The sequence below is a fragment of the Ptiloglossa arizonensis genome, chromosome 2, assembly GCF_051014685.1.
Source record: "Ptiloglossa arizonensis isolate GNS036 chromosome 2, iyPtiAriz1_principal, whole genome shotgun sequence".
In the NCBI taxonomy this organism is placed as follows: domain Eukaryota; kingdom Metazoa; phylum Arthropoda; class Insecta; order Hymenoptera; family Colletidae; genus Ptiloglossa; species Ptiloglossa arizonensis.
Genome location: NC_135049.1, coordinates 27,999,115 through 28,026,200, shown reverse-complemented (window position 1 = coordinate 28,026,200; position 27,086 = coordinate 27,999,115). Strand labels below are relative to the sequence as shown.

At 34.8% G+C, this 27,086-nt stretch overlaps 3 protein-coding genes across 12 annotated transcripts; 2 read left to right on the top strand and 1 right to left on the bottom strand.

Annotated features, from left to right (window-relative positions):
* Window positions 1–566: 566 nt before the first annotated feature.
* On the top strand, window positions 567–19,830 carry LOC143143450 (androgen-induced gene 1 protein). 6 transcript variants are annotated; one of them, XM_076304684.1, is made up of 7 exons: window positions 955–991; window positions 3,530–3,564; window positions 4,293–4,460; window positions 12,379–12,516; window positions 12,830–13,047; window positions 13,852–14,003; window positions 16,438–19,830. In XM_076304684.1, the coding sequence occupies exons 1-7, from the start codon at window positions 970–972 to the stop codon at window positions 16,485–16,487; spliced, it is 783 nt and encodes a 260-aa protein (XP_076160799.1). In that variant the 5' UTR covers window positions 955–969; the 3' UTR covers window positions 16,488–19,830. The 6 variants fall into 6 exon arrangements, with proteins under 6 accessions (XP_076160803.1, XP_076160800.1, XP_076160799.1 ...); XM_076304688.1 differs by lacking the exons at window positions 955–991; window positions 3,530–3,564 and adding an exon at window positions 567–763; XM_076304685.1 differs by lacking the exons at window positions 955–991; window positions 3,530–3,564 and adding an exon at window positions 774–918.
* Window positions 15,383–21,798, bottom strand: Smo (smoothened, frizzled class receptor). Of its 3 annotated transcripts, XM_076304655.1 has the most exons (10): window positions 21,508–21,527; window positions 21,278–21,415; window positions 20,710–21,025; window positions 20,192–20,509; window positions 19,357–19,797; window positions 19,117–19,289; window positions 18,681–19,021; window positions 18,302–18,503; window positions 18,055–18,225; window positions 15,383–17,971 (listed from the first exon to the last, which is right to left on the bottom strand). In XM_076304655.1, the coding sequence occupies exons 4-10, from the start codon at window positions 20,507–20,509 to the stop codon at window positions 16,672–16,674; spliced, it is 2,946 nt and encodes a 981-aa protein (XP_076160770.1). In that variant the 5' UTR covers window positions 20,710–21,025; window positions 21,278–21,415; window positions 21,508–21,527; the 3' UTR covers window positions 15,383–16,671. The 3 variants fall into 3 exon arrangements, with proteins under 3 accessions (XP_076160770.1, XP_076160772.1, XP_076160771.1); XM_076304657.1 differs by lacking the exon at window positions 21,278–21,415 and having other exon boundaries at window positions 21,508–21,798; XM_076304656.1 differs by lacking the exon at window positions 21,508–21,527 and having other exon boundaries at window positions 21,389–21,416.
* On the top strand, window positions 21,537–26,536 carry LOC143143441 (dyslexia-associated protein KIAA0319). 3 transcript variants are annotated; one of them, XM_076304660.1, is made up of 15 exons: window positions 21,537–21,987; window positions 22,083–22,497; window positions 22,598–22,770; window positions 22,841–23,218; window positions 23,316–23,541; window positions 23,622–23,995; window positions 24,083–24,194; window positions 24,270–24,418; window positions 24,523–24,713; window positions 24,792–24,891; window positions 24,966–25,286; window positions 25,355–25,456; window positions 25,525–25,710; window positions 25,784–25,882; window positions 26,006–26,536. In XM_076304660.1, exons 2-15 carry the CDS (start codon window positions 22,088–22,090, stop codon window positions 26,020–26,022), a joined length of 2,838 nt encoding a protein of 945 aa, XP_076160775.1. In that variant the 5' UTR covers window positions 21,537–21,987; window positions 22,083–22,087; the 3' UTR covers window positions 26,023–26,536. The 3 variants fall into 3 exon arrangements, with proteins under 3 accessions (XP_076160775.1, XP_076160774.1, XP_076160773.1); XM_076304659.1 differs by having other exon boundaries at window positions 25,784–25,933; XM_076304658.1 differs by having other exon boundaries at window positions 25,784–26,536.
* Window positions 26,537–27,086: the final 550 nt, after the last annotated feature.

Below are 27,086 nucleotides of genomic sequence, written 5' to 3'. Positions count from 1 at the left end.
TCTTGTCCGACATTTAATTCCTCTGCATTAAATTTTAGGTTGTCCAAATAGATATATTAATCACACTAATGCACCAGACTAAATTACGTCTCCTCCCTACTTGATTGTGGGGTACATGATTATAGTCTAGGAAATGCTACTCGAGTGTATGGAAACTTTTTTAATCAGATGTTTTAATGCGTCATTGACAAATATTAATCGTAATCCGATTGGTAACGTTTATTCCATTAAATGTTTAGAATGTACAAAGGACCTGTCATTGGTTGTTGCTAAAATAAGATTACATTGACAAATATTTATATTATTAATCATTCGAATAAAACGTTTAGATGCAACAAATGCAAGAGATATGATAATTAAGGTATTTTATTCAATGCAATGTTTTTTCGAAATAATATCTTTCAGGTAGGTGAAACTTTAGTCATACTGCGAGAATTCACACTTTAAAAAAATTTCGATAACAAACCCCCTACCAAACATTTTGTGAGAGCGATGACGAATCAGTGGACGGCCCTTAGCAGCTTCGGTAAGTTCAACGACGACCATTATTCGTGTAGGCGAGACGTGGGGCACGATCGAGTTGTTAGTTCACAACCAGCTGCCCGTTGAAATTGTTCTGCTTCGTGGATCAACGAGGTGTACGGTCTGCCCGTGGTTGGGTTTGGTATAGTCGGTACAATACGTGCGCAAGTTCCGATCGTGCCTGCCCACAGAGGACGCTTTTCGCTTGATCTTCGTTGGCGTCCAGGGTCGTTGCAGATAGGTGAGAACGATTAATTTCACAGATAGTATGTTGCACCAAACCGAGTTCGCGATAGTCGTCCAGTCAATAAGGCAATCTTGGCGCTATAAGAATCGCTCTGAATGAAACATTCTCATAAATGGTACCGTGAAAGGCAACAGACCGAAATAGTAAAGGTAAACATTTTGAAATAAAAAGTGTGTCGTATAAATTTTACCGAGGTCAGGATGCGTACAAAGTCGGTTTCAGGTAAGCGGTGAAGGCTTCGTGAGGGGAATCCCATAAACTTATAAACGTGTCAAATTAATTCAGTACTTAATTCTCGAGAGAGTCGACGCGTGCAACGTAACAGAGCCCTAAACATGTTATGAAAATCGAATTCATGAATTAGCAAGTTCGACGAATTTCATTTGCGATGAGAATTCGGTTATTGAAAATTACGTTTCGCCATGTCATGTTTATTATGTCGATTTTGATTTCTCGTGAAAGAAAAAACCGGTTGAAAATAACAGATACTGTGAATATCAACATTCTTCGAAACGATCGATAAAACGCTTATGTAAAAATCTTTACGAGAAATTTTCGGCTATTGGAAAGAATTAATTGGTCATAAAAATTGTGTATAATAACGAACATCGGATCGATAATGTTAGAGTTTGACAATTCTTGATTAACGAGCGAACGTAATTCGGTAATTGCGTCACTGTACAAATTCTGAACTTGGACAAATTCCCTCCTTCCGCGTGAAAAGAACCGACACCATTCAACGAAGTGACTCGGAGGAAATTTCGAACTTATTGTCTCGTATTGTATTGATTGTGAATTTTGCACGAATACGTACATTGTCGACCGAACCAGTTCTTGATTGCAGGTGTGCGTTCACGTATACAGGGTGTCCTATCGTTCGCGATACAATCGAAAAAAGGATAATTTTGAAATAAAAATGCCAGATAAAATTCGTTTTCGAAATGATCGATTTTGAAAGTGCACGGAATGATTTATTGTAGTAGCAACTTATAACTGAAACGGTATTTTCCAAATTAAAGTACCTAGTGACTCAAGAAAAAATTATTCGAGCCCTTGAAGAGTGATAAAATTAGAATATTTTGCGTGTTATCGATAAGCAAAAAAGTTTTACATTTTAATGCACGTCACGAACAGGAAATTTTCCGGATGTTATACGTAGACATAATATGCAGATTATGTAAAAATAATACTCGTAGGAATCTATTTCTAAGTAAACACATAACTATGCCAAGAGCGATTGTAATTCTGTTGCACGTGACACAATGGAATAAAACTCGCAAAGGTCAATTCTTCGAAAATTTTCCATCGTTCTACGAGAGTTACTTTCAATCATGTATTTGCCAGAGAATATCCAAGACTCTCTCTCGACGGTAAACCCGAGGTGGACGTCGTAAGACAAAATAATATTCGATAATTTTCGACTTATTTTTTCGAGAGTACAATTTATTCGAGTTGTACCGTGAATTCTAGGTCACCCGGTATAATTATCGTACATTCACCACGCTAAAGAGAGGATGCTCTTCCGTTCGTATCCCATGTATATGCACAATATAACTATTCGCATTGATAATTTTATATTAATTATGATCTAGCCATCGATACAGTGTATTCAGTGCATAAGAAAAGGAGACAAAGTTTTATTGTAAATTTTTTACTTGAACGTGTAAGAATATTAAAATCGTTACAGACAGACATTAAATCGATTAGAGAATTTAACATACGCGAATCAATACATTTTTAATTAACAGACGATCGCATGTGCTGTTTAAACCTTCTAGATAGCCTTTTTCAAACAAAAATATACAAATTGTGATAATACAGCACTTCCTGGAATGAGGTTAACAAGTTCTGCGATACCGAAACTACTTTTTATGTCAGTACTAAGCCTCTGCATACATTCAATTACAAAAAGAAAACGATTACACACGCAATCGCCTTTAAAAAAAAAAAACAATTAAAAACGGGTTTATATTATTCTGTAGTTATATGAAGCAAGTGTATTTAACAAAAAGTTAATTTTGTGGAAAATAACATTTATTATATTTGCATGGGAAACACGAAGCTAACGGAGGAGTCTACTCGTCTGTAAATATTTGTTATAGATTATAATCATTCGCGTTCATCTTGCCTTCTTTTCTTTAAACTACGCATCAACTTTGTCGCGTATTGCGACCTTTAGTAATGTGTATTCTCTTGACTTGTGCAATTGTAGACGATTCAATATGTTGTAGGCACCAAAGTGGTTGCCTGATTTTAAGTTGTTTGCAGTAATGGGTATTTAAAGTTAAATAACGTTAATAAGTATCGATTATAACCTCAATGATAACCAACCGAAGCCATCGGCATCTCTTAAAAATATTTGTCCACAAGAAGCAGTGTCCAATAGTATTTTGTGAAACTTAATATGCTTATTAAATTCCATTTCTTATTTAATCGATTACGTCATTCGACGAAATATTCCTATATTTATTAGAATTCGTGTCGCACTATGACATTTCTAATGTACTCACGAAAAAACATTATAAAGTCCAATTCGGAAATAACAAGAATTGTCGAAAATGATAAAATTTATATGACAGTCGAGACATGCAAATTAATTCTGAATATTGAATTGTGACGAGTCACACACTAAGCATTTTCTTAACCAATAAACGTAATATAGTAGATATTACGAAACGTATGTACGTAAGTTGAAATCTACTTTTGTGTATCTACATGTGACACATTTATTCTCTTTCTTCCTTCTTACCGACCGATTAGATGTGATGATAACGAAGATACAATTTCCATTTACGGTACGTAATTCACAAACATATATTGTTAGGATTGTTTGTTCATGATTAATTATTCCGGGAATTTGTTTAAGATTACATTTAAGTCACTATGTTTGAAAACATTTTACAATTGGTTAAAGTATATATTTACACACAATAAAATAATTAATTTTCCATCATGTTTACGATTTCGAAGATTCTGTCGATAATTCCGTCAAATCTCCCAATTACCAACCGCTGAATTCTTTTTAATCTGTTATCGTTTGCGATTATTTTATAAAAAATATATTAACGTCATAATGTGCAATCTTCATCGAAATGTCGCATATTTAGTCATTTTTCATCGAATAAAAGACCAGTTTATTTAACTTGTTCATTCCATAAAATATATGTAGTAATATATTACCGTTGTTACTACCGTTGTTATCATATTAGGTACAATATTACTTCGCTTTCGAACCTCTCGTATAGATTGTATATAGTAAAAATACTTTGCATAATATAAAATATTTGTTGATAAAATAACAAAACAATCCTAAGAATATTATTGTATGAAAGTAACGATATGAAAGATTCGGTCTATTGATTATCCACTGTCGATTGAACCCAACCTACAACGTTCTAACCAACAAAAGCTGAGAAATTATTAGAACATGGGGAGCTATCGAAGCAATCACAGCAAGCTCGGCAAAAACCGATTTTCCCTAAAATGGATATATCCGTTTCACAAATTGTTTTCAATTTCGCAGCGTTTCGACAATATGGCGTACACGATAAATCAATTGTTCCACATGGGGATGTTCTTGGTGTACATGTTTACGTTATACCAAGCAACTCATCTCAACATACCGATGCTGAACTCTGCATTCGTTAAATTCGATCCAGGACAATACAAATATCTGACAGTCTGGGGCGTGGTAAGTCATGTTTTCATTGTTAACAAATCTATTATTCTCGACAAATTTGTTTTTTTCAATTGTGAATTATTTTGCACGCGATTGTTATTATTTATTGTTTACGGATTTTATTACTATACTTTCTCTGCTCTTTTTCAATAATTCATTAATAAATAATATCAACAAATATATGTCAGTAGATATTTAATTGTAATTACAAGTTAACACTGTGTAAATATATTTAAGTACTCGTAAGTTATCAAATTCGTATAAACTAAACGACAAGGGGAGTAGACACTTATTCCACCCAATCTTCATCAGAAATCTCTACGTTTATTTAAATAGATGGAAAGTGGTCCTATCGCATAGGAGTAGAATCTCTATATCCGTAGAAAATATACAAAACCGTGGATACGGTGATCTTATTGCACAACAAAACCTTTGTTCAGATCTGTGAGTTGAATCGTAATACTTGTTCTTATCAGTCATTGTTATTACGTAGAATTTATTGAAATAGGTCTAAGAATTTTTTTGTTCTACTAATAGTTATTATTCTGAATTTTGTTTACACCAATGCGTTTTAATCATCGTTTGTTATTGTTTTGTTGTAATGCCTCTCCTTCATAAATTGCTTGAGCAATAGATTTGTATTATATGTGATTGCTTTAGCCAATAGCGAAAATACGTGTGATCGAAGGTGGGGGAGGTGACTATCTGACTTGTTAGTAACTTACGACATCTGCAGAGTAAATATTGAAGTGTGTAAATATAGGTAAATACATAATACATATATGGAGCTCTACTTTAAAGTATTCCAAAATAAGACTAATAATTTAATCTATTGTTATATTTTTACATATTTCGAGTAATTTTTCCCGTGTTTGCAACTATACACCTGTCTGTTTGGATATTTAAATTGTAAATTTAAAGAAGTATTTACCTACATACATATATACGATAAGGTGTACTGTTTATGAAGTCTGAAAAACTGCATATAACTTAATTAATTGAAATATAAAATTCAGGTTCATTAAATTATTTTTTGTGAGTTAAATAGATCTTGTAATAAAATGTTACACTTCACTTGTGTTTTGCAATGTCAAGGAAATGTCAACAGATGGCGCCATATCTATCTAACTCTTGTAATTCAAACTATACTACTTCAAGATTCTTCTTTCTATCGATGGTAAAACTGCATTACATATACACGTTAATCACAAAAAAAAAGAAAATGAAAAACAAATTAAGACAAAGAGAAAATGATAAAAATGGTAGCTGCTCCGATAAACCTAATTCGATATTAGTACGTATACACATATACATACGTACGTACATACATCGAACTTTAATATATGTACTTTTTTGATGGCACAACAATCGTTTGATAACATGTAATCATTCTTTTCATGACAACTTCCTTGAATCAATACAAAGTTATGATTTGCAAGCATTCCATAAATGATAAATGATAATATATCTGATTTAGCAGAGAGATAAATTACTTCATTATGAATATATTTTTGGTCCTCTGAATAAATAATAATAACGATATATTTATACTGCCGTAATATTTACAATTTAATTTACTTCTAACCAGCCGTGTAACGACAGCTGCATATTTTATGTAAAACCATTGCATGCGCGGTAGTTTTTTTTTGCAGTTTTAATGTACTGGCACTAAAAGCTTTCAATTATCCAATTTTAAATATTGCACATAGATATTATTGTTTACTAGGTTAGGAAATGAAATATTTCGGTGTACGTACATAATGTCCGAATCTAATTACATTTAATATGCATAAATGTACTATTAATTTGAATGAATCGATGAAAATAAGTGCTTAGATTTTACTTGTCAACAAAGTTAACAGATATTTATACATTTTGTTCTAGTTGATGACAAAATACAATTGTCAATAACAATGGATTTTTTAAATAATGTTAAATCAATTATATGTCGAAACTATTCTTGTTTCAAGTAAACATTTTAAATAAACAATCTATCTTAATTAGAAAAAATTAACTTTCAATATTTTTAAAGTTTTCGTCGGATCAAATCTAAAACGATACAGATGCATTTCGATCTACATATTACACATCCGTGTACAGTGTAACTGTCATATAATAGCGGGAAAGTGAAAAATCACGTAACACTTTGCATCAATCGTTTCTCTGTAGTCTTCGTCCGATCTCGCGTATTTTGTCGGGTAAATACGCGACGTGTCTCAGTGAAACGACCTCAGACTTTTAAACTTCAATTAGAAAGTGCAAGTTGAAACAAGTTTTTCTTCAATCGTATCGTTCGATGACACAAACGTAATGGTATTCCAGATTTTGCGCATTATTAGTATTCGTCTTTGTTTCCGGTATCTTTTTACCGAAAACTTATTTTAAAATATACGAACAATAATTTCTCTTCGTTGTGTCGCAGAGAAGAGAGTTATGAAAACAAATCCACTCGTCCATAAACACAAATGCGCATCCCATTCGCGCAGAATAGGAGCATCAGCCGCATTTTTTATCTCTTTCTCTTCACGGTTCGTCTCTATTTCGTACACGCCCCTTTTTCTTTGTTTCTTCCGTCCTATTTTCATGCAGCATCGTGCATTCTCTGTTTATTTACCTTTCGAAGTCAATGTTCGCATCACCCCGAGGAAAGTAGAAAGATGAAACGGATATATAGGATGTTACCTCATTTACTAGATATAAGATGCTTTGGCATTGTACTAGTGTCGTTCATATCAAATGCAGCAGTGTACTACAGCCATGCTATCGTGAATATATATGCACACTGTCAACCAATTTTTTATTCACTTCGAATTTATAATACGTGTTCTTCTCCTGTCTCACTTTATATCTCTATCTTCGTTGCACCCCCATGTGTTTGCATAGATCTTGCCTCGTGTTGTCTTGCTTCCCCCAGATTGAAAGCTTTACGCACATGGCGAACTATTTCTCTCTTTCTCGTGGCGTATTTTCGCCTATCCGTCAGTAAGTCGCAGACCATCGTCGCGGTCGATACTGTTGGCGCGGATCGTACATGCGACCGAAAAGACCGGAGTGTTTTTCTGTGAAAAGAAGCAAGTTTTTCTCACGTGACACAGGTGATCAATTGGATATCAAGAAAATATTGCAAAAATAAAAATCTCGTAAAAAACACTCGCAGTACGATGAAAGTAGTTGACTCGATGACGCTAGACTAGCGGGCGATGAACTGTGATACTCTAAGATTATCATTTTTTATAACTATGATTTATATGCATAAATACGCATAGGGGACAGTACGCGCGGTAAAAATTGCATTTTTCTTTTATTTTCGACGATAATCGAAGTATTCTTAGAAAAGAATCCCCCCTTTTCACATAATTAGAAAGTGAAATTATGTTTAAAAATACCGTTTTTAATTTGTATTATCTTAGACAAAAAGATTGCAAATGAAATACACTCGTAGAACCGAATGCATTTATCAGATTAACACTTTATACATCGTTGATAATTATCAGTTGAACGTCATTTGCAAAATTACAGTCATTCTGTATATATCATATAATATTGTAATAAATTATCTAAATACGATGTTTAGACTTTAAACGTGATACGATTTTATGAAATTTTTTACCAATTGTAATCATTAACTTTGATCGTCATACTGTAGTTTCCATAATTAATTAACCCGGAAGTACTGTCGTAGCGACTGGTACTTATACTTAAAAATCAGATATTTTTGGGAAATTTATGTTTAATAACAAAATCGAATAAAAATAACAATGAAATTATGGCACACTTAAAATAATTTTTAACTCAGAATCGGTATTTTATATTGTCCTATTTCAATTGCGTTAAAGTAAGTATTTTCATTATAAGAGATTGACGTTTTGAATTATAATTGTTCCTGAGATTAAAACGTTTTTATACCTGGAATATTTTATTACTTTTAATACGAAAATATAGGTTAATGGTTCCTTCTGATAATAATTTTTTTGTCAGCAATTAATTTAAAACAAATTACAATTTTTCATTAAGATAAATAACCGGTTAAATCCTTGAAACTGTTGTTCCAACTTCTAATACGTAGTTTAAATATAATCTATCTATGGGGCATATAAAGTTCACACGTGCTTTGAAAACAATTTTACGATCGCGTAATATTTTTACATGCATACAATTCAACACAGCATTGCAAACCGTTGTAATGTACATATTTATGTGCCGTTTATATAATTCGAAAGTAAACTTTGTTACGTAATTCATAAATACAATATACTTCTAATACATAGCTTAAATACAATTTACATACAAAGTATATAAAATTCACATATAGCCATTGAAAACAATTTAACAATCGCGTAATATCTTTACATATATATATATATAATTTAACACAGGATTGCAGACCGTTGTAATGTACCTTTTTACTTGCCGTTTATATAATTCGAAAGTAAACTTTGTTACATAATTCGTAAACACAATATATACCGCTTACTCGGGCATTTGTTTAATCTGTGCGGTGGTGTCAGTGTACGATCCTAAACACACATGTAGATGTTCGTTCGAATAAACATGTATTATCGAGTAAATAATTTACAATAAAATCAAAGATAAGTGTTCAATTTATTTCTCATTTAAAATAAAATAATGTTCTACGAGTCTCGCGAAATTTCGTTGCATTTCAACTAACATAAAATTTATAAACATTATCATTGACTTTGACTCGCAATTGTCAAAGTTGAACGAACTTTTCGAACCGAGGAATGATTCTCTGAGTGGGTATAAATATTTTTAGTGTGCCACACTTGTCGTGTGCGACGATCGTTCTAATTTTAACTCGATTTACGAATTTACGATTTGCTATTACGGTGAACGAGAAAAAAAATCCTACCACCATGGGAAAACGGGGGATCCAAAAGTTTACACCCGAAACGCGTTCTACTTTCGTCTAGTAACCAAGCAAACCGATGAGTGTTTCTTCATTTTATTTATCGATCTCTTTGACAGAGGGGGTAAACGACGCTGGGAATGGGGAGTGAAAATGAATTGACTGCTATCGGTCCAATCGGCTCGGAATGATCGTTGTCATAAAAACTCGTTGAATTGTTATATTCTAGAGTGCAGAAAGCTGAGACGCCTGTGAGATGCGGGACGGCCTACTAATTGTGTTTCACGTGATCTCTTGCGTGCAATTCTCTTTCTCGGTGTATTACGATTACACGTATACTAATGTGCCTCCCCACATTACCAGAATGCACAACGCCTTCGGCGGGAAATTCAAGTTTCTCACATTCTGGAACGCGGTTAGTATTACGAAACGATGACCTGGTCTCGTCTTTTCTTTCTTTTTCTACAATTGAGTCGTTGATGTAAGTACTCTTACACTTCTTATGCAACGTCGTACCGGTTTTTAAACGAATTTGACCGTTAAATTACCTTCGTCACTTACCACATCGAGAATCTTTACTTCGTCGGAACGAAAATTCTAACTTTGATATATACCGGATACTGTCGATCCACCGGTACAATGTTTTTCTTTTTATTATTATTATTACGAGACACTTATTGTCCTTTCGTTAACAATATACGATTACAATGTCAATAGGTGTTATTCAATGTTCGACGATCCACGTTTCTAAGGAAGAATACCGTACTGTTTAACATTCTTTGACTTCGTGCTGCAATCGCACGATGGTTTTAACAAGTGATTGCACCACGTCCCTATTATAGTGTTATGCAACAGCGGACACCGTTATAAGAATACGTACTGTATTGTTGTACGTGATCAGGGAATTGGGGACAGTTGGTGTTGCAGTGTAATTGCTTTTTAGAAAATTTCATCGAAGGAAAAGATCTTTCACTTGCACAAATTACGAATCTATTTGACTGCACGCGTTTAATTTATTTTCTATTTAATACAACTGACCAGTCGCTTAACAAAAATGCGAATCGGCAAATCGATCTTTCTCGTGGCCGTTTACTGTCGCGTCAAATGATTTCGCACTTATGGCCATTTCGTTTTGATACAGTGAATTACTTGATTCGAGTTGAATTAATTGAGCACCACTCCATGGGATCTCCGAACTATAGCACGTGTCGTGTTACCTACAGTTCGTTATGACAATACTCGCGTACCCATATGAATAAATTTAATCTTGCACTCTGTATTTCAAGGAAATTAACAATGGATAAAAAAAAGAAGCTATTATGCTGCGTTACAATATATATGTATAACAAAAATGTAAACAATTTTTACTTATGTTGCGCAACAAAGGTTGTACACTACAAAATATTAATCCTCGTTTAAAAACTATTACTTTTATATATTATGCCCTTCTACTATTCGAATAGCCGTGTACAATAAATAAAAAAACGTTTTTAGATTTCACTCGACTAGAAATTGTACTGTAACACAACATAATACATTTTCTTTTGTTTACTATGTAGTTACTTAAAATACAGAGCGAATACCTATCCTATCCACAAATGGAATCGAAATTAGTTCGAGTCACTGTTAATTACACGATTCTGTAATTAACGTTCGTTTCCACTCGAACACGTGCCATTGCGTTTCCAACGCTTTGACAGGTTATGTTCGCGATCCTCAAATTTCCTCGTGTTCGAAAAACCATTTGAAAAAAAAAAAGAACCGAGATGCGAAGTAGACTGAAGTGTGCATTTTAAACGTTATGGGCCATAAACTTGTATGCTTACAGCCATAACGCTTTCGTGTTTCTGATTTATTTTTTACCAGAAAAGTTAACGGCTTAAAAGATTAACGACTGACGTGTCCGTTGACTTTTTTTTTTGTCTCATGCATCTTTGAAGAGTAAAAATATCTCTTTGGTTTCTTATTTAAGAGTAGAGTGCATGGAGCACATGCGATCGAGCGCGCGTTGGATCGATCAACACGTGACGCGTTCACGTGAATGAACCGACCGCGTTTGCGTGACGCACCTAACGCAAATAGGGTGCGAATGCGTTCGTGATGAACGTTCAACGATTTTCAAACAAATATTACAAAATTAACGCATTACTTTCGATTTCGCGACTGGAATACGAAATTCTGCGCTCGATCTCGAACGAAACGGAATGGACGAAAAAAGCGTGTTCCGAATGCACTATTTTATTTACTATCGATAAAGTAGCGGCGGCAGAAAATCTTTTCTAAAAGTTATTCCACGGATTATATAAGTAAAAGAAGCAATAAGAAGACGGTTAATAGCACGGTTTTGAGGTTTTCGTGACAGTCGAAATTATAGTGATCGTTGCTAAATGCCACAGTGGAACGAGATGCAAAATGATCGCGCATTACTCTTCACGATATTACAGCACAATACTGATGAAATCGGGACGAGGTTTCGAATATTTTTCTACGTGATTAAGGCGATGGACCGACTGGTTATGTTAAATGAAATTAAAAAAAAAACCCATTGCGACAATAGTATCGGTAATTTTCCAAATGCAAATTCATTCGTTACACTAGGTAGCTTGACTTCTCACATTTTGGAGACTTGTTTCGTTGAATGCTTATAAAAAAAAAAAAAAAAATTGAAGGTCGACTTTGAACCTACTTCGAGCCTTGTCTACCGGTCGAGGGTTTGATCGATAGCGGTTTCGAACTTCTTTTAATTCGTACTTACACACACGGTTCTCGCCATGAGTCGATGTGTGTAAATATGTGTACACTTTTTTCTCTTTTTTTCTCTTAGAGTATTTTACAATCAATTCCTCCAAGGTAATAATAAACAAAAGCATTGGCATTGGCAATTAATATGGGTATAACCTTAAAAGTTACACTTGTGTATAGTGTACGTTGGTGTTGGTTTAGGTTATGTAGTAAGTCTGTGCAGTGAACCTTCTCAAACGAGAAGACTGAAATGGATGGATTATGTTAGCAGCCATTTAGCATAGTACGTTCGAAAATTGCACACGAGTCTGCTTGTTTCAGATCATTCAAGCGGCATTCTTCCTTTTGTGCGTCCTGAACGATTGGTTCGGCACGAATGCCGCGAGTCCCAAGAAACCACCGTTTATACGTAAACTGAAGGACCATGTACACACGATCCTCGGTTTCCCGGTCGCCATGGCAAGTATAACCAGAATTCACGATCGCGCGCTTTTAAGTTCGTACGTTTTTAAGTTCGTACGTTTTTAAGTTCGTTCGTTTTTAAGTTCGTACGTTTTTAAGTTCGTTCGTTTTTAAGTTCGTACGTTTTTAAGTTCGTTCGTTTTTAAGTTCGTACGTTTTTAAGTTCGTTTGTTTTTAAGTTCGTACGTTTTTAAGTTCGTTCGTTTTTAAGTTCGTACGTTTTTAAGTTCGTTCGTTTTTAAGTTCGTTCGTTTTTAAATTCGTACGTTTTCAAGTTCGTTCGGTTTTAAGTTCTCTGTCCGCGTTGCAGTTCGTCGGTGTAACATTCTGGTCTCTGATGTTCGTCGATCGCGAATTGGTATTCCCGAAAGCGATCGATCCATACTTTCCATGGTGGTTGAATCATCTGATGCACACGATGGTGATGGTCTCGACGTTGCTGGAGATGTTTCTGTCTCCGAGAAAGTATCCTTCGCGATTACGGGGCTGCGTTGGTCATCTCATCTTTATACTCGCATATGTTATTTGGTACGGTAATGTTGGTTCAAAGAGCGTTAACTCGATACTATCGCGAAAGAAAGTATCCAGTTCGGTGAATCCCCTCCCCTTCTCTCCTATATTTTGAATTAAGGTAGGAAAAATTGATCCCCGACGGTGTAAGTCGGATACAGTAAGTAAATGGATACAAATTAATTCAAGCTAATCTGAAATTGAAATTTGCACGATTTCATTTGAATAACATCGATGACGGGTAAAAAACAACGTACAACGAGGTTAGTCGTGATTACGTCGTTTGTTGGACAGAATAATTATTCAATTTCAAGTTTTTTTCATCGTTCCCCTCTGTAAATGTTTTAATTCATTATTTGAATTCCAACCGCGTAGCGAACTGTACTGCATTCGATCTCGAAGGACCGCGTATAAACAAGACCTCGTGAACGCGTCAGAGACAATAGATACAGTACATCCGGACACAATAGAATTTATACGAGTTACTATACTATTTACGTATAATAGATCTTCCGTCGGGGACATCTGCAATCATATTCGATCGAAACCTTTTTCGTTCAATGTCATCGTCTTTGAAATCGCTACACGCCCCGGATACAACGCAAGATTACGACGAGCCAATGAGATTCTCTAACAGTCTGATCCAATGCGGTACAATGACGAAAACCATCTTATCGTTCGTTCCTTGTTAAAAAATTCCTCTATTCGTATAAAAAACCTCTTCCGAAAAGAGGATCGAGTTCTCGCTTCGTCCCTAACGCTATCCGAAATTAGCCGGTAAAAATCGTTGTTTCGTTAATTATCGTTTGATGGACGTTTCAGGTTGCACATAATCTACATAAAAAGCGGCATCTGGGTGTATCCAGTGATGGAGGTGCTCACATTACCGGTGCGAATCGTGTTCATCTGTGCGCTGGTTGCGCTGAGTACAATATTCTATTTTCTCGGGGAGACGCTGGACAACTTCGTTTGGGGTAACGAATACACTAAACATCAAAAGTTCCATGCCAAGAGCAACTAGCCTCGCCCTGTGATTAGCTGCTGACTTCGATCATATTCTACCCCCCCTAAGGTGGTGGTGAATAAAACAAAATCAGACGAAACGTTTCTCTACCCCCAACACACACACACACACACACACACACCCTTACCCACCCCCCGTTGTAGCATGCACGCGACATCCGGATAAAATAATTTTGGAACCCTGTATTATCCTTGTAATGTGCATGCAATGGGGCAGAACGCGATTTCGAGCGATACGCTCTTAGATAACGCGGTCTCGTTAACTCGCTCGAGAGGGTTGCGTAGCTGAAGCATGTAGGTGATGATTTTCTCGCGTGGCTTGTGTCTCTCATGCGCGTGGCAAAAGGGAAGACTAATTGTAACTCGACACTCTACACTGTATAGTGCCTGATGTAAATAAAAGAAACGGAAAAAAAAAATAATAATAATAATAATGATAAAACACGGACAACACACATATGTGTGTACACACGATATGCAAAAACACAGCTACATTTTGTACGCTCGACGATCTCTTTTGTTATTACGAGAAATGAAAATGAATGAAAAAAAAAAAAAAAATTAATAAATAAATAAATAAATAAATGAAACAACAACAAAAGGACGACACGTGGTGCACGCACAAACAAAGAAATCGTGAAAACTGTGGTTACGTGTGTGGAATACATGTATGTTCCGCGTTTTGTGAGCATATATCGTCAGACTCATTCTCTACATGCTTTTCACGACACTAAAATCGGGATGTATTTGTACCGAGTATAGGGAAAAAATACGTAGCTGAGAGTATCGGACCAGATTTGAAAGCGTGAGAGGGATCGAGCAAGAGGACCCGTGCTTTTGCAGAGAACAGAACAGAAATGGTTAAAACGTATCTACGTTCATCGAGGCGATTGCTATCCTTGGGTTCGTGCGGAGAAGACGAGAATTCTTTATTGGCGAGAATGGCTATTCTCGTGGCGAATCGCGCGTTCGCAGAAAATCAAGTTCGAGTTTCTCCTTTTGTACAGAGTTAGTCGATTAAGAAACATTGTCGCTAGAAAAAAGAAAAAGAAAAAAAAAAAAAAGAAAAATACAAGATTTGTTAATATAAGTTTTTGTTACACCTCTGAACGACGGAGTTGAATAAAATTGTTACGTTTCTTACGTGTACAGACGTTTGTAAACTTGGAAAATGCAATGGACTATTTTTGTGCAGTAACAGAGTCAAAGGATCGGGGATCAATTAAGACACATGCTGCACACCGATGTAGTTAGAGCTTTCTGTGGATAATTTGGGACAGAACGGAGAAAGTTTGCTTTAAACTGTACATGGAAAATTATCAATTATCGATAACGGGTAGACCCTTTCTATAATTACATATTACGCTAGTGAGTCTCGGGATAAATTTTCCCGGAGATAGGTCCAACGTGACGTATAATATCCAAATACGATGTATTTTGGAGAAATTCTTGTTCGATGATAATTCTATAGTCTACAACGAGCGAAGTTTAAAGTTACAAGTGCGTGGTAATGAAATATGTACACATAAATATAAATATTTTAAAAGATTTTTTTTTTTTAGGAACGAAAGCGTTTCAATTTCGCGGTTTTCGTTTGTATTCTCACTTGGGTAAAGCACACTTGACACAGTCGTTATACGTGACCTTAAATGTTCCTTTCTTTGTCTCTTTACATTCGTACGTATTATTTTTGCACGATCCGTTTGCATTTCTTGTTTGACGCTTTGTAAACTAATTTTCTCGTTTTCATAATTATTCGAACATCGTTTTAGAGAAATGAAACAGGTGGCGTTTACAACATTTAAGGAATTACTAGAATTTATTTTTCTTAATTTACGCACTACCAATGTTTAGTTATCCAATTACGTTGAACTATTTACGTTTGCATGCTGCACTTCACAGCCAGTTAGTGGCCAGTTTTCTCAAATCTCCATAGAATCGGACAATAATTATATAATAGATGAATCAGTGAAGTAAACCTGATATCATACATGTAATCTCGTTAACGTAAAAAATATTTGTATATAATCTAAGTACTATAGGATATACACAATGCAAATACTATAATGTACAGAGTAATATTAAAAATAGATTTAAATCGTTCTGTATAAAAGAGAATCGTAAATACGTTTATACTGCTGGTATCGTAAATTCTAAATTATTTTACTATTACATCGAGTTTTTATCACTATTTTATCGGTAATAAAACGTATAAAAGTAATAATATGCATTGTTAAATCCGAGTTGTTCTAACGTATTATTTACAATCGAAGTCATGCTGTTACACCCTTAAATATACAATTGCGAATGGTAAATAACACGACGAATAACATACGATTTTGGCACTATTAAATTGTCATACACTTTCATTTTCTTTTTTTCCAGGGAGCACTGTAACCACAGGTAAGAATAACAAGAGGAAAAAGTTACAGTGAGTATAACGGAAAGAAAAATAATAATTATATATATTTATATATATATATATATATATATATAAAAAAGAGAAAGAAAGACGAACGCGTTCGACTGCGCAGTAATTACTATTGAAATAAAAACCGTTCATAAAGTTCACTTTGTTGCAGTCACTTCCTTAATGTAGTTCCAAGAATCTAGTTAGCGTTACGTGGCAATGTTCTTGCTCTTGTTCAACTGCGGAGAGATCTGCGTTCCCTTCGAGCTACAGTGTCTACTGTTTATAATTTCGTCTATGCTCTGCTTCAACTCCTCCATTTCTAGAATGTCCAAAGGAAGCGACGTTTGCGTCGCCATTTCCCGGGCATTGGCCGTCTGCACGTCCGGTTGCTTGAGTCGCGTTAGTTCGGGGCAACACGAGTTAAGACTAGACGCCAGATTCCCCATTCCGGCTTTTTTGTACGCCTCCTTGATGTCGGTATCATTTTTTAATTTAAGATCGCTAGATTCCTGAAACAGATGCTTCAATATAGTCTCATCCTGGAGGAAGTATTTGCTCTTACGGCCCTCCCTGCTCCTCCTGACGCTCTCGTGACTATAACTTTTGGAGCTCTTGTTACTCGTTTTGCTCTTGCTGCGCTCGTGGGGTTCCTCGGGTTCCAACATCTTCGTTTTTTCCTCAGGCTCGCTTTCGTCGCTGTCGCTGTCTTGATCCTGATCGTCCTTCTCAGCGTTGCCACCCTCGATGTCCACGTCCTTCTCCGTCGTTCCTTGCTCCTGTTTCTCCTCGCTACTTAAATTCTCGTCGCTGCCACTCTGTCCCGGGAATAAGAATGGCAGAAGCATGCCCGCGTTCTTACCGTCGAACAGTTTCGGATTCAAAGTACGTTCGTCCAGACCAGCATTCGCCGATCGTCTCTTCATGTTGGGTACTTGAATCGTCGGTACTCTCACATCACCGCCGCCTATTGTCAATGCTGATAATATTTGCGCACCAAGTTGACTCTCTTGAGACGTGGTGCTACCTCTCCTGAACAATGGACCCACTTTGCCCGACCTCGATTTCCCGAAATCTCGTCGACGTTTTCCGCGTCTACCGCGCGAGGTGCTCGCGACCTTTCGCGTTGTTTTCAGCTCGGCTATTTGAACGGATATCTGAGAGTCCAGGGAGTTCCTTCTGGACTCCACAGACACCCGACGTACACTAAAACTGATCTCAGAGTCCACGGAGTTTCTTCTGTTGCTGGACACGGAACCTGTTGTCGCACCAACGAGTGCACACCTGCGTGTGACCAACTTCGGCAAAGCGGCAGCCCACGTGGAACTGAAATCCTGAGAGGCTACAGAGTTTAGGTCAAAGTTCAAGCCAACTGGATCTTCGTGAGTGTTATGAAAACTGATGGACAGTCGACCAGCGTTGTTGAAAGTTTTTCGTTTTGCGAATGCTTGAGCGATAACCTTATGCTTCTTTAATCTGATTGGTTCTTCAGTCTCACAATTGAATGTTCTGAAAGGAGGATTTAAAATTGGTCGAATATTTAAGAAATATTAAACACGAGAGAACGAGCAAGAAAGAACATAGAACCTTACCGTCTGAGAAATCTTGTCCAAGTGTCTACGGTCGAACCGGTCCAAACCCACGAAGACATGAGAATACCAGCAAAAAATGGTGAAAGTAAATGCAATTGCATTTTAGCGGCACTCGGTCGAACTTCCATTTTACATTCGGAAATATCTAAATATTTCGTCGTTATTGCACATCTGTGGATAAGAAACGAAATGTTACAAATATACGATTATTTACTAAATTGTTCTAAATTATTGACACGGTTCTTACATCATGTAATTTCTAAAGCTTTGACGCCATTCCCAAGAATGTTGGAATTCGTAAATGTGGCAGTAAAATGTTACCACGACTGCGGTAAATGTGAAAATTGAGAATAAACCCATACGAACAATAGTCTCACGTATTTTGGAACTTGCCCTTTCAGATATAATTTCTTGGCTAGTTATTTTTAATCGAATCAGAGTAATTAAACCTAAAAATTTTAATCAAGGTATTAGTTAAGAGAACATTTAATTAGTAGGATTTGCTATCAGAAAAAAGAAGTACTTACAGACTAGTGTCTTTAGGAGAGCATACAAAAAATATGTTTCATTACTTTCATTATATCAAATTGAAAGCTTAAATAGATAATTACAGATTTAGAACATACCTCTGGATAAGAAGTATCCTCCAACAAGTAAAACAATTAACACAGGACCAAGCAAGAACCAAGCTCTGACCGCATGATTAGCGTAGCCCACAAAACATATACCAGTCACGCTGTTCCCATCTATTTCCCCCAATGCCATGATGGTAACAGTAAGGACAAGTGGGAAACACCAAGCAATTAAATGAAAATAAGCACCCTTTTTGTCAATCCTATCTTGGATTTTTCCTAATGCTTGAAAACTCATGTGCCAAGCATACGTAAGAATCACAAACCACACCATTGCTGCCATAAGAGAATAATAGACAAGGACAAACACTACAACGCACGATAAGTTTTCTCCACTGAAAATACATTAATGCACAAATTTTATTTACAAATACAAGATATTGTAGAATTAAAGAAAACTTATTACATGGATTAAATAATTGTAAACTACCTTGGTTCGCTCATTCTTAATGTTCCATCTTTACGGCATACAATCACTTCTCTACTTCCTGGTGTAAATTGAGCGAGCCATCCAATGCAAGATACCATAAAACAGCAGTTTATATAGAATATAACTAAAGCTGGATATTTATTTGCACTTCTCCAATCGATTAAAAATGTTATCTGAAGTATAAGCAATGTATAAAAATAAATTATGACAATTATATTTATTTATTTATGCAATACTTACAACAGTGAACAAGTTAAATGAGCCACAAATTCCTGCAGCCCAAGCAATAAAAGAATGAATTTGTTTGTGTTCATCTGGAGTAAAAAGTGGATCATTGCATTGTGTGCCACAACCTTCAACTCCCTCAAAAATTGCAAGTACATTATCAGTTGGAACTAAAGGTTTCAAGCACTTGCTTGAAATATTAAATTTCAATTCTCGAATATCATTTTTGCATAATCTAGGAAATAAATCTGTATTTTCACATTTAACAAAGCTTGGCCATATTGTGTTGTTAAATACAATTCTGCAAGGCCCTGAAACCATTTTACACATTTCTTGAGATGGCAAATCTACTGTATCATTGATACATTTGGGCATAAATATTGAGCACAGTAGAGGTTGAACAACTGCCCAACACTTTGGCATATGTTTTAATGCTTGTAATACATGTAATCTCTCCTGTAAAACAAAATAAAGTATATCAAATAAAAATTTATCTTTTTACTTTTTCCTACATGCTACTATTGTTATCATTTTATTTTATATTCTGTAATATATTATAATTTAAATGTTAAGTTTATTTCAAGAAATAGTATAGAAAATATGTATGAAGAAAATAAATATGAACACTATAGATATAGAAATTACTTGGGAACAATAGTCAACACAGGAAATACCTGAGGTGACTTTAAATAGGGTCTCTCTATACCTGAGAAACCAGGTATATGGGCACAAAATAGAAAATACTTTTTCACTTTCATAGACTTATACTCTTAATCTCAAAATATAAGACTTCAATTTTGTAAGTGTATAAAGTATTAATTTATAATATTATACATATAATTTAATGTACCTCTATCACATCCTGAGTCACATGTTCAGGTATAAGATCCAATGTAGTGGTAGTATATGGCAATCTTGTACCCATACATGTACTTTTTTGCATTTCTACACATTTTGCTGGTCTACGACAATTTAAGGAATCAGATGGTAATTCTCTTATAGGGTACCTGTCCAGCAGGTAACTGGAATCCTTAATCCTGTGTATGGGACTCAATTCCAAGCTTTTCCATGTTTTGTTTTCGCCGTTAGAATTGCCAGCAAAACCGTGCGTCAATTCCGACGACGCTTGGTAAATAATTAAAAAACAATAGACCAACAGAAGCATCATCTGAAAAAATGAAACTTTTTCCTTTAGTTATAATATTAAATGAACATAAAAATAATGTTACATTACGGTAATAATTCATTACACATTATTGTAAACAATATGAGACTTCCCGGCACGCTATCGGCTCGAATTAAAAACAAAACGTCACGTGTACGGCACAGAGATAAACAATGGAAGTGTTTTGTGATTAAAAATAGTACCTTTGGACGCTTTGTTCAGGACCAAACACCGATTATATTCTGCCACGGAGAAAGCTCTCCGTTCCGTTCGAACAAAGCCTCTTGCATCTTCTACGCTCGCGACAGCCTCATCCAGCATACGAACACTCGGACCACACACAAGTTGCGTTCGCTACAGGCCACCCACGACGAACCCGACGGACTCGCTCATACCTCTTTCCGGTGTTTGAATGCATGGCAGTAAAGAACTTCGTGAATATCCCGTCAGCTGCAGGGTTGTCTGTATAGCGCAGTACGTTCTGCGCATTGGATGCGGGAAATTTGGGAATGTTCCATTCTGCGGGCAAATTTTTAATAATGCGTGATATTAACGCAGTTCTATAAGAATATTTTATGTTATTAGCAACAACGATTTTTCTTTTAAATGAATAATTTAAGTAGAAAATATTACAACGTTAGTAGTTTTCCATTAAAAAAAAATAAAATAAAACAATTTGCATCGTATATTTAGGAATATGAAAAGAAAATTTAAAAACAAATTTTTCCAAAACGAACAATCTAATACATAATGAATAATTTTAATACATACGCATTTTTAAGTACTTTACTGTTGTATCCAATTATTATTCAATGAGACGAATAAACTCCACAAGCTGTTTAATTTACATAATCAGAGGATAATGAACTTATCCTAACTTACCTATTTTCGAATTAAAAATGCTGTAAACTGTATTTGAGAGTGTATAATATAATGAAAATGATACAACGATATACGATTTCATAAATTTCAAAGTCAATTTATTTATCAATTATTCTTACCAGTGTCGACATCTGCGAATATTATCGTGCAGGTGATACAGGCGTGCTAGTTGTCAAACGATAGTGACGTGTGGTATTCTGTGATCGAATAATTTGTTTTTGTGACTTTGATAAATGCATGGTGTTAATTAACCACAATATAGATTTTATTATAATTGTGTGCCATTATCGTTCAAAATTTTATCGTTCTTTACTCGACCTTTATTATTCCGGTGTAACAGGAAATATGATAATTGCCCGTATAGTTGATTAGCTACTGGTGTCGATAATAACATGCTGCTAATATATGATAAGCCTGTGCCGTGTACGTCTGCACACTACTTAGAGTTAATACTAGCGGAACAATCTTTCGACAGTTTGCGGTTGGTACTTGATAGTGAAACAGTCTATAAGGTTACAGATGTTTCGTAAAATAACCTGAAATATTCGCTGCGATAATTTTAACGCTTGTTATTTACCTTTAAGTGTGCGTATAATAAGGTAGGAATTTTCTACGAAATAAATATCAAAGTGTATAATTTTCTGTAAAGATTACATTTGAAATACAATTATTTCGTAATATTCGATTTTTTCAGATAAGATGTTTGAAATCTTTTACCTGGGATTATGTTTACTGCTTTTTGGAAATTGTATTGGTGATTATTCAGACTTGGACACAAAATGGCAAATGCTGTGTCCTGATTTATACCCTAGAGTTTTCACAAGTTATGCACCTCGTGGAAATCTTTCTAGTGGTGTCTATGATAGTCAGCCTCTTTTAATTGGCATACAACGTTGCGTTGCTACGTGTTGTGCTAAGGCCACATGTAATGTGGCACTTATGCATAATGGTATTTGTTACCATGTACAATGTAAAAATTCCAAACTATGCTTACCTTTGTATCGAGCAGATTTAGCAAATGATAATCCACCAAGCATGGTATTAGTTAAACCTATAGAAGAGTATGAAGTGTGGAATGAGTTGTTAGCTCAAATAAATGATGATGCTGGGTAAGATTCAGATGTCACTACAATTTAGACTAGTATAAAATTTGTTTTGTAATATTCATAAATCATTCTGCAAAACATCTTATAAAATTAATATTTCTAGTACATTGCTTATGGATGCTAGAGAAAAGGACGATATTTTTTTTGGCGGATCAAATGGTTCAAGCTGTATCACTCAAACAAATTGTTTAGAAAACGAGATATGCGTTAAAAACCAAGATAAATCTGATGTTGGAATTTGTGAATGCTCTGTTGGATTTAAACACAATATTGGAGGTATATTTGTTATTATTTTTTATGAAAATCATTTTATATTTAATTTCCTAATATACATTCATCACAATAGGAATTTGTACTTTGGTGGAAGACATGGAACTTGGTGTAACTCCACAAATAAAGACACAGGTTATGAAAGATTCCAGTACATCAATAAAACCACCTATGAAACAGCTGCTGGTTTCTGCAGTTTCAAAGGAAGTACGTTTACCAGAGAATGAAGTAACATTGTCTGCCTATACTGTGCCTGCAGAACATGAAAATGAACATTACAATTATGCTTGGAGTCTTCTAAGTCAGCCAGAAAGCCACACTGGTATAATGACTGATCAAAATCGTATGACTGTTAAATTAAGTAATCTATCAGAGGGTTTATACACATTTAAAGTGACAGTGAATAGTCCAAATGCTTATGGTGAAGCATATGCTAATGCCAGTGTCCTGCCACGTAAGTTTATCACAAAGTTGCTTATTTAGTTCACAGAGGTTCTAGAATTAATAGTAATTAAAATTGCCATTATAATTAACCTTATTATTACTTACAGCAAAAAGAATAAATCAAGCACCAATTGCCATAATATCACCTGCCTCACAAGTTGTGAAACTACCAAATACTGGAGCTGTGTTAGATGGTTCATCAAGTAAAGATGATGATCGAGTCATTTCTTATCACTGGGAATTACAACAAGGTCCCATTGGATATCAACCTAATCTAGTTGATACACCTACATTACAGTTAGATAATCTTATCCCTGGCAATTATACTTTCAAGTTAGTATTATAATCTACATTACAAATTAGGTAGAAGTACTTTATAAATAAACATAGCTTAAATATAATTGTATTTATAGGTTGACTGTTGAAGATTCTGATCACATTACAAACTCCACAAGTACAAATATAACAGTTTTGAAAGTAACTGATTATCCTCCAAGTGCAAATGCAGGGCAAGATATTATTATATATTTACCTCAGAATACACTAACGCTTAACGGTAATTTAAGCACAGACGATCATGGAATAGCAAATTGGGAATGGACAAAAAGTCCCTCTGATCAAAACAAAGCAGTGGATATGCAAAACACAAGAACACCGTATTTACAACTGTCTAATTTAGAAGAAGGGATGTATACATTTGTATTAAAAGTAACGGATGATTCTGAACAGTCTTCTACAGCTGAGGTTCACGTATTTGTGAAACCACCGACGAATAAACCGCCAAAAGGTGATTATAAAACTAACAAATAGTACTGATGTTTAATCATACTTTTAGTGTAAACATAAATGTTCCATTTTATATGATTATACATAGCCGAAGCCGGTGAAGATATAACTATAGCATTACCAGAAACAAGAATTGTACTTGATGGTCGAAAAAGTAAAGATGATATTAAAATTGTATCTTTCCATTGGGAACAAATAAGGTAAGTCTAAATTTAAATATTATGGATTTAATTCTCTTTGCTTCATACACTAATAGAAAGAAATTATGTTAAAAGTGGGCCGAACAATGCTGAATTCTCTTCAGTCAATGAATCAATTACCAATGTTACAAAATTAACAAAGGGTGACTATGAGTTCAAGTTAACTGTAATCGATGATAATGGGAATAAAGACTCTGATACTGTTAAAGTAAAAGTTACACAAAGTATGTATTGAGCTTTATCTGAATTATTTCAAACATTTAGTGCAATTATTAATGCAATAAATAATCGTTGAAGAGGTAATAAAATTAATTTTGTTGTGCTGTAGATAAAAACGCTCCTCCTAAAGCAAACGCAGGTGGTGATCAGGTTGTTGTAGCACCCGTCAGTGCACTGATTATTAATGGATCTCAATCAACCGATGATTTACGAATTAGTAATTGGATGTGGTCAAGAGATTCATCTAGTCTTGCAATAGGTACTATAATTCAGGATACAGATAAATCACCGGTTTTAATGGTAATAATATTTAATCACTTATAAAAAGAACATTCTTTTAATTTGGAACATGTATCTTAGCGGTTTTTTCAATTTTAGTTGACAGATATCGTTCCAGGTAGATACTTGTTTAGATTAAAAGTAACAGACGATCAAGGTCTTAGTAGCGAAGACACTGTCTCTGTGATAGTAAAATCTGGTAGGTAATTTAAAGAAAACAAGAAAAAAATATTATGTAACAAAATTCTAAACATTACGTAATTTTTGTTATAGATCCACAATTATTACATTTAGTCGAGCTGATATTAAATATAGGAGCGAACATGTTAACCGTGTCACAGAAGAACTCGTTGGTATTAAAATTACAAATGTTACTGCGAGACGAAGCGTCAATCATCGTCCGAAATTTAAGAGTAGAACCACATACGGGTAGAGCGGTGTTAGTTTTCTATGTAGAAAAGAAAGGCGGTAAAATGACTATCCCTGGACCGGATGTAGTTAAGCGACTGAAAGAAAAACTCAGACAGGACTCCGGACTTCTTCAATTGTCTGTAGCAAATATTGACACTGCGGTGTGTCAAAATAGTTGTTCAGGTTAGCACTTTTTATCATACAATGCATATCCAATGCTTTTTTTTTATTTAAAATTTATTTTTATATAGGCCATGGAGTATGCGATCAAGAAACAAGATTATGCATGTGCGAGGCATTTTGGATGCAAAATTTAATACAGAAATATTTTGGCAACGGTGATTCTAATTGTGGTAAGTCAGAATAAATATTTTGAAGTTCGGTAATTAGAAAACAGATAGAAAAAAAAATTCTTTTACAGACTGGAGTATTCTTTACGTAATAATAGCATTATTATCCCTGGTTGTATGCTGGGTCGGCCTTATTTGGGGTCTTGTTTGTCTATGCCAAAGAATATGTACAGGGAAACGACGTTCACTTCGCAATAAGAAAAAACCACTACGTTACTCTTTATTGCAACCGGAACCGGAAGATGACAGTAGCACGTGTACAGTATCTTTTGTTGCATATTAATTTGAATTAATAGTATACGATTAAAATGTATGCAATTCTTTTTGCAGTTTCTACACATCAAATGGTGCTGTCCGAATCAGATACAGATTCTGATGATGTCTTGTTCGAACATCGTAAGGTGAAAAATAGCAGTCAAGTAAGAAACGGTAAATCTCGAAATGGCTTTATTAAAGTCGGTTCTAAAGTAAAAATATGAGGTAACAGATAAACTTATTAGCGCCTAAATGGAGCGTGCTGTAAGTAAGTTGTAATTTAATCGCACGTTTCAGGGATGTATAGAACGTAAGATCTCGTTAAGCGACGCACATTTGTGTACGTTTGGCCAAAACCTAAAGTACTAGTCACAAGGCTGTAATATTAAGTACGTACCTAACAAGAACAATATGATTTCTCAAATGGAAGAAATTGCCATCTGTATAAAAGAATTTAAATGGAATAGATCTACTTAAGTACCGATTAGAGATATATGAGCACACGCTCACTTCATCACATTTTATTTATCGTATTAGAGATATCATTTCTCTGAATTGTATACTTAAATTTGAGGCTTTCATTATGTAATCATATAGAACACAGCTGTTTGTATATACAGACGGTACATAGCACAATTAACAAACTTAATTTGGTCACGGCCTTAGAGAGTATTGGAATTAGTATTTATATATAGTAATCATTCCTTATCCATATATCCTTTGTATGTAATACTTGCTCTTTAATATGTATATTATCGATCTTATTTTTACACGTGTATGGATAAATAATAAAATTTGTTATCCATATAGTCAACGTGCATGTTAATTTTACCTAAAATTTCCGTCTTCGAGGAAACAACATTCAATATCGAATATTAAATTGCAATAATTGTGAATACTTTTAATTGTAATAATTTCCAGTTCTTTCGCCTTGTTCTTTGTTAATCATAGATCTATGAAGTAAGTACCAAGCACGATTAGAATTCAGCACAGATGATATTCGTAACATTCGTTTACGAGACTTTCTCTATGTGTTACAAGAGAGTACATATTTCTTTGTAACTCGGTGAATTTACTGTTACGTAAATTTCATAATACAACATTTTTATGAATTTATAGTTTTTAATACATTTTATGTTATGTGACACAGGTAATATATTTTCATACAAGATTGATCTATCAACATATTCTAATTTTGAAAAAACTCATTCTGGTCTTATTAGTTAATCTGTACAAGACATTCATTATAGTCATACTGATTATTCGAAGGTGCTTTTATCTTCGAATACAAATGGGGCAAATTCCATGTACCAACATGTTTCTGAATTGTCTTACAATATGAAAGATTAAACAGGCAATGACTATCCACAGGAGGAAA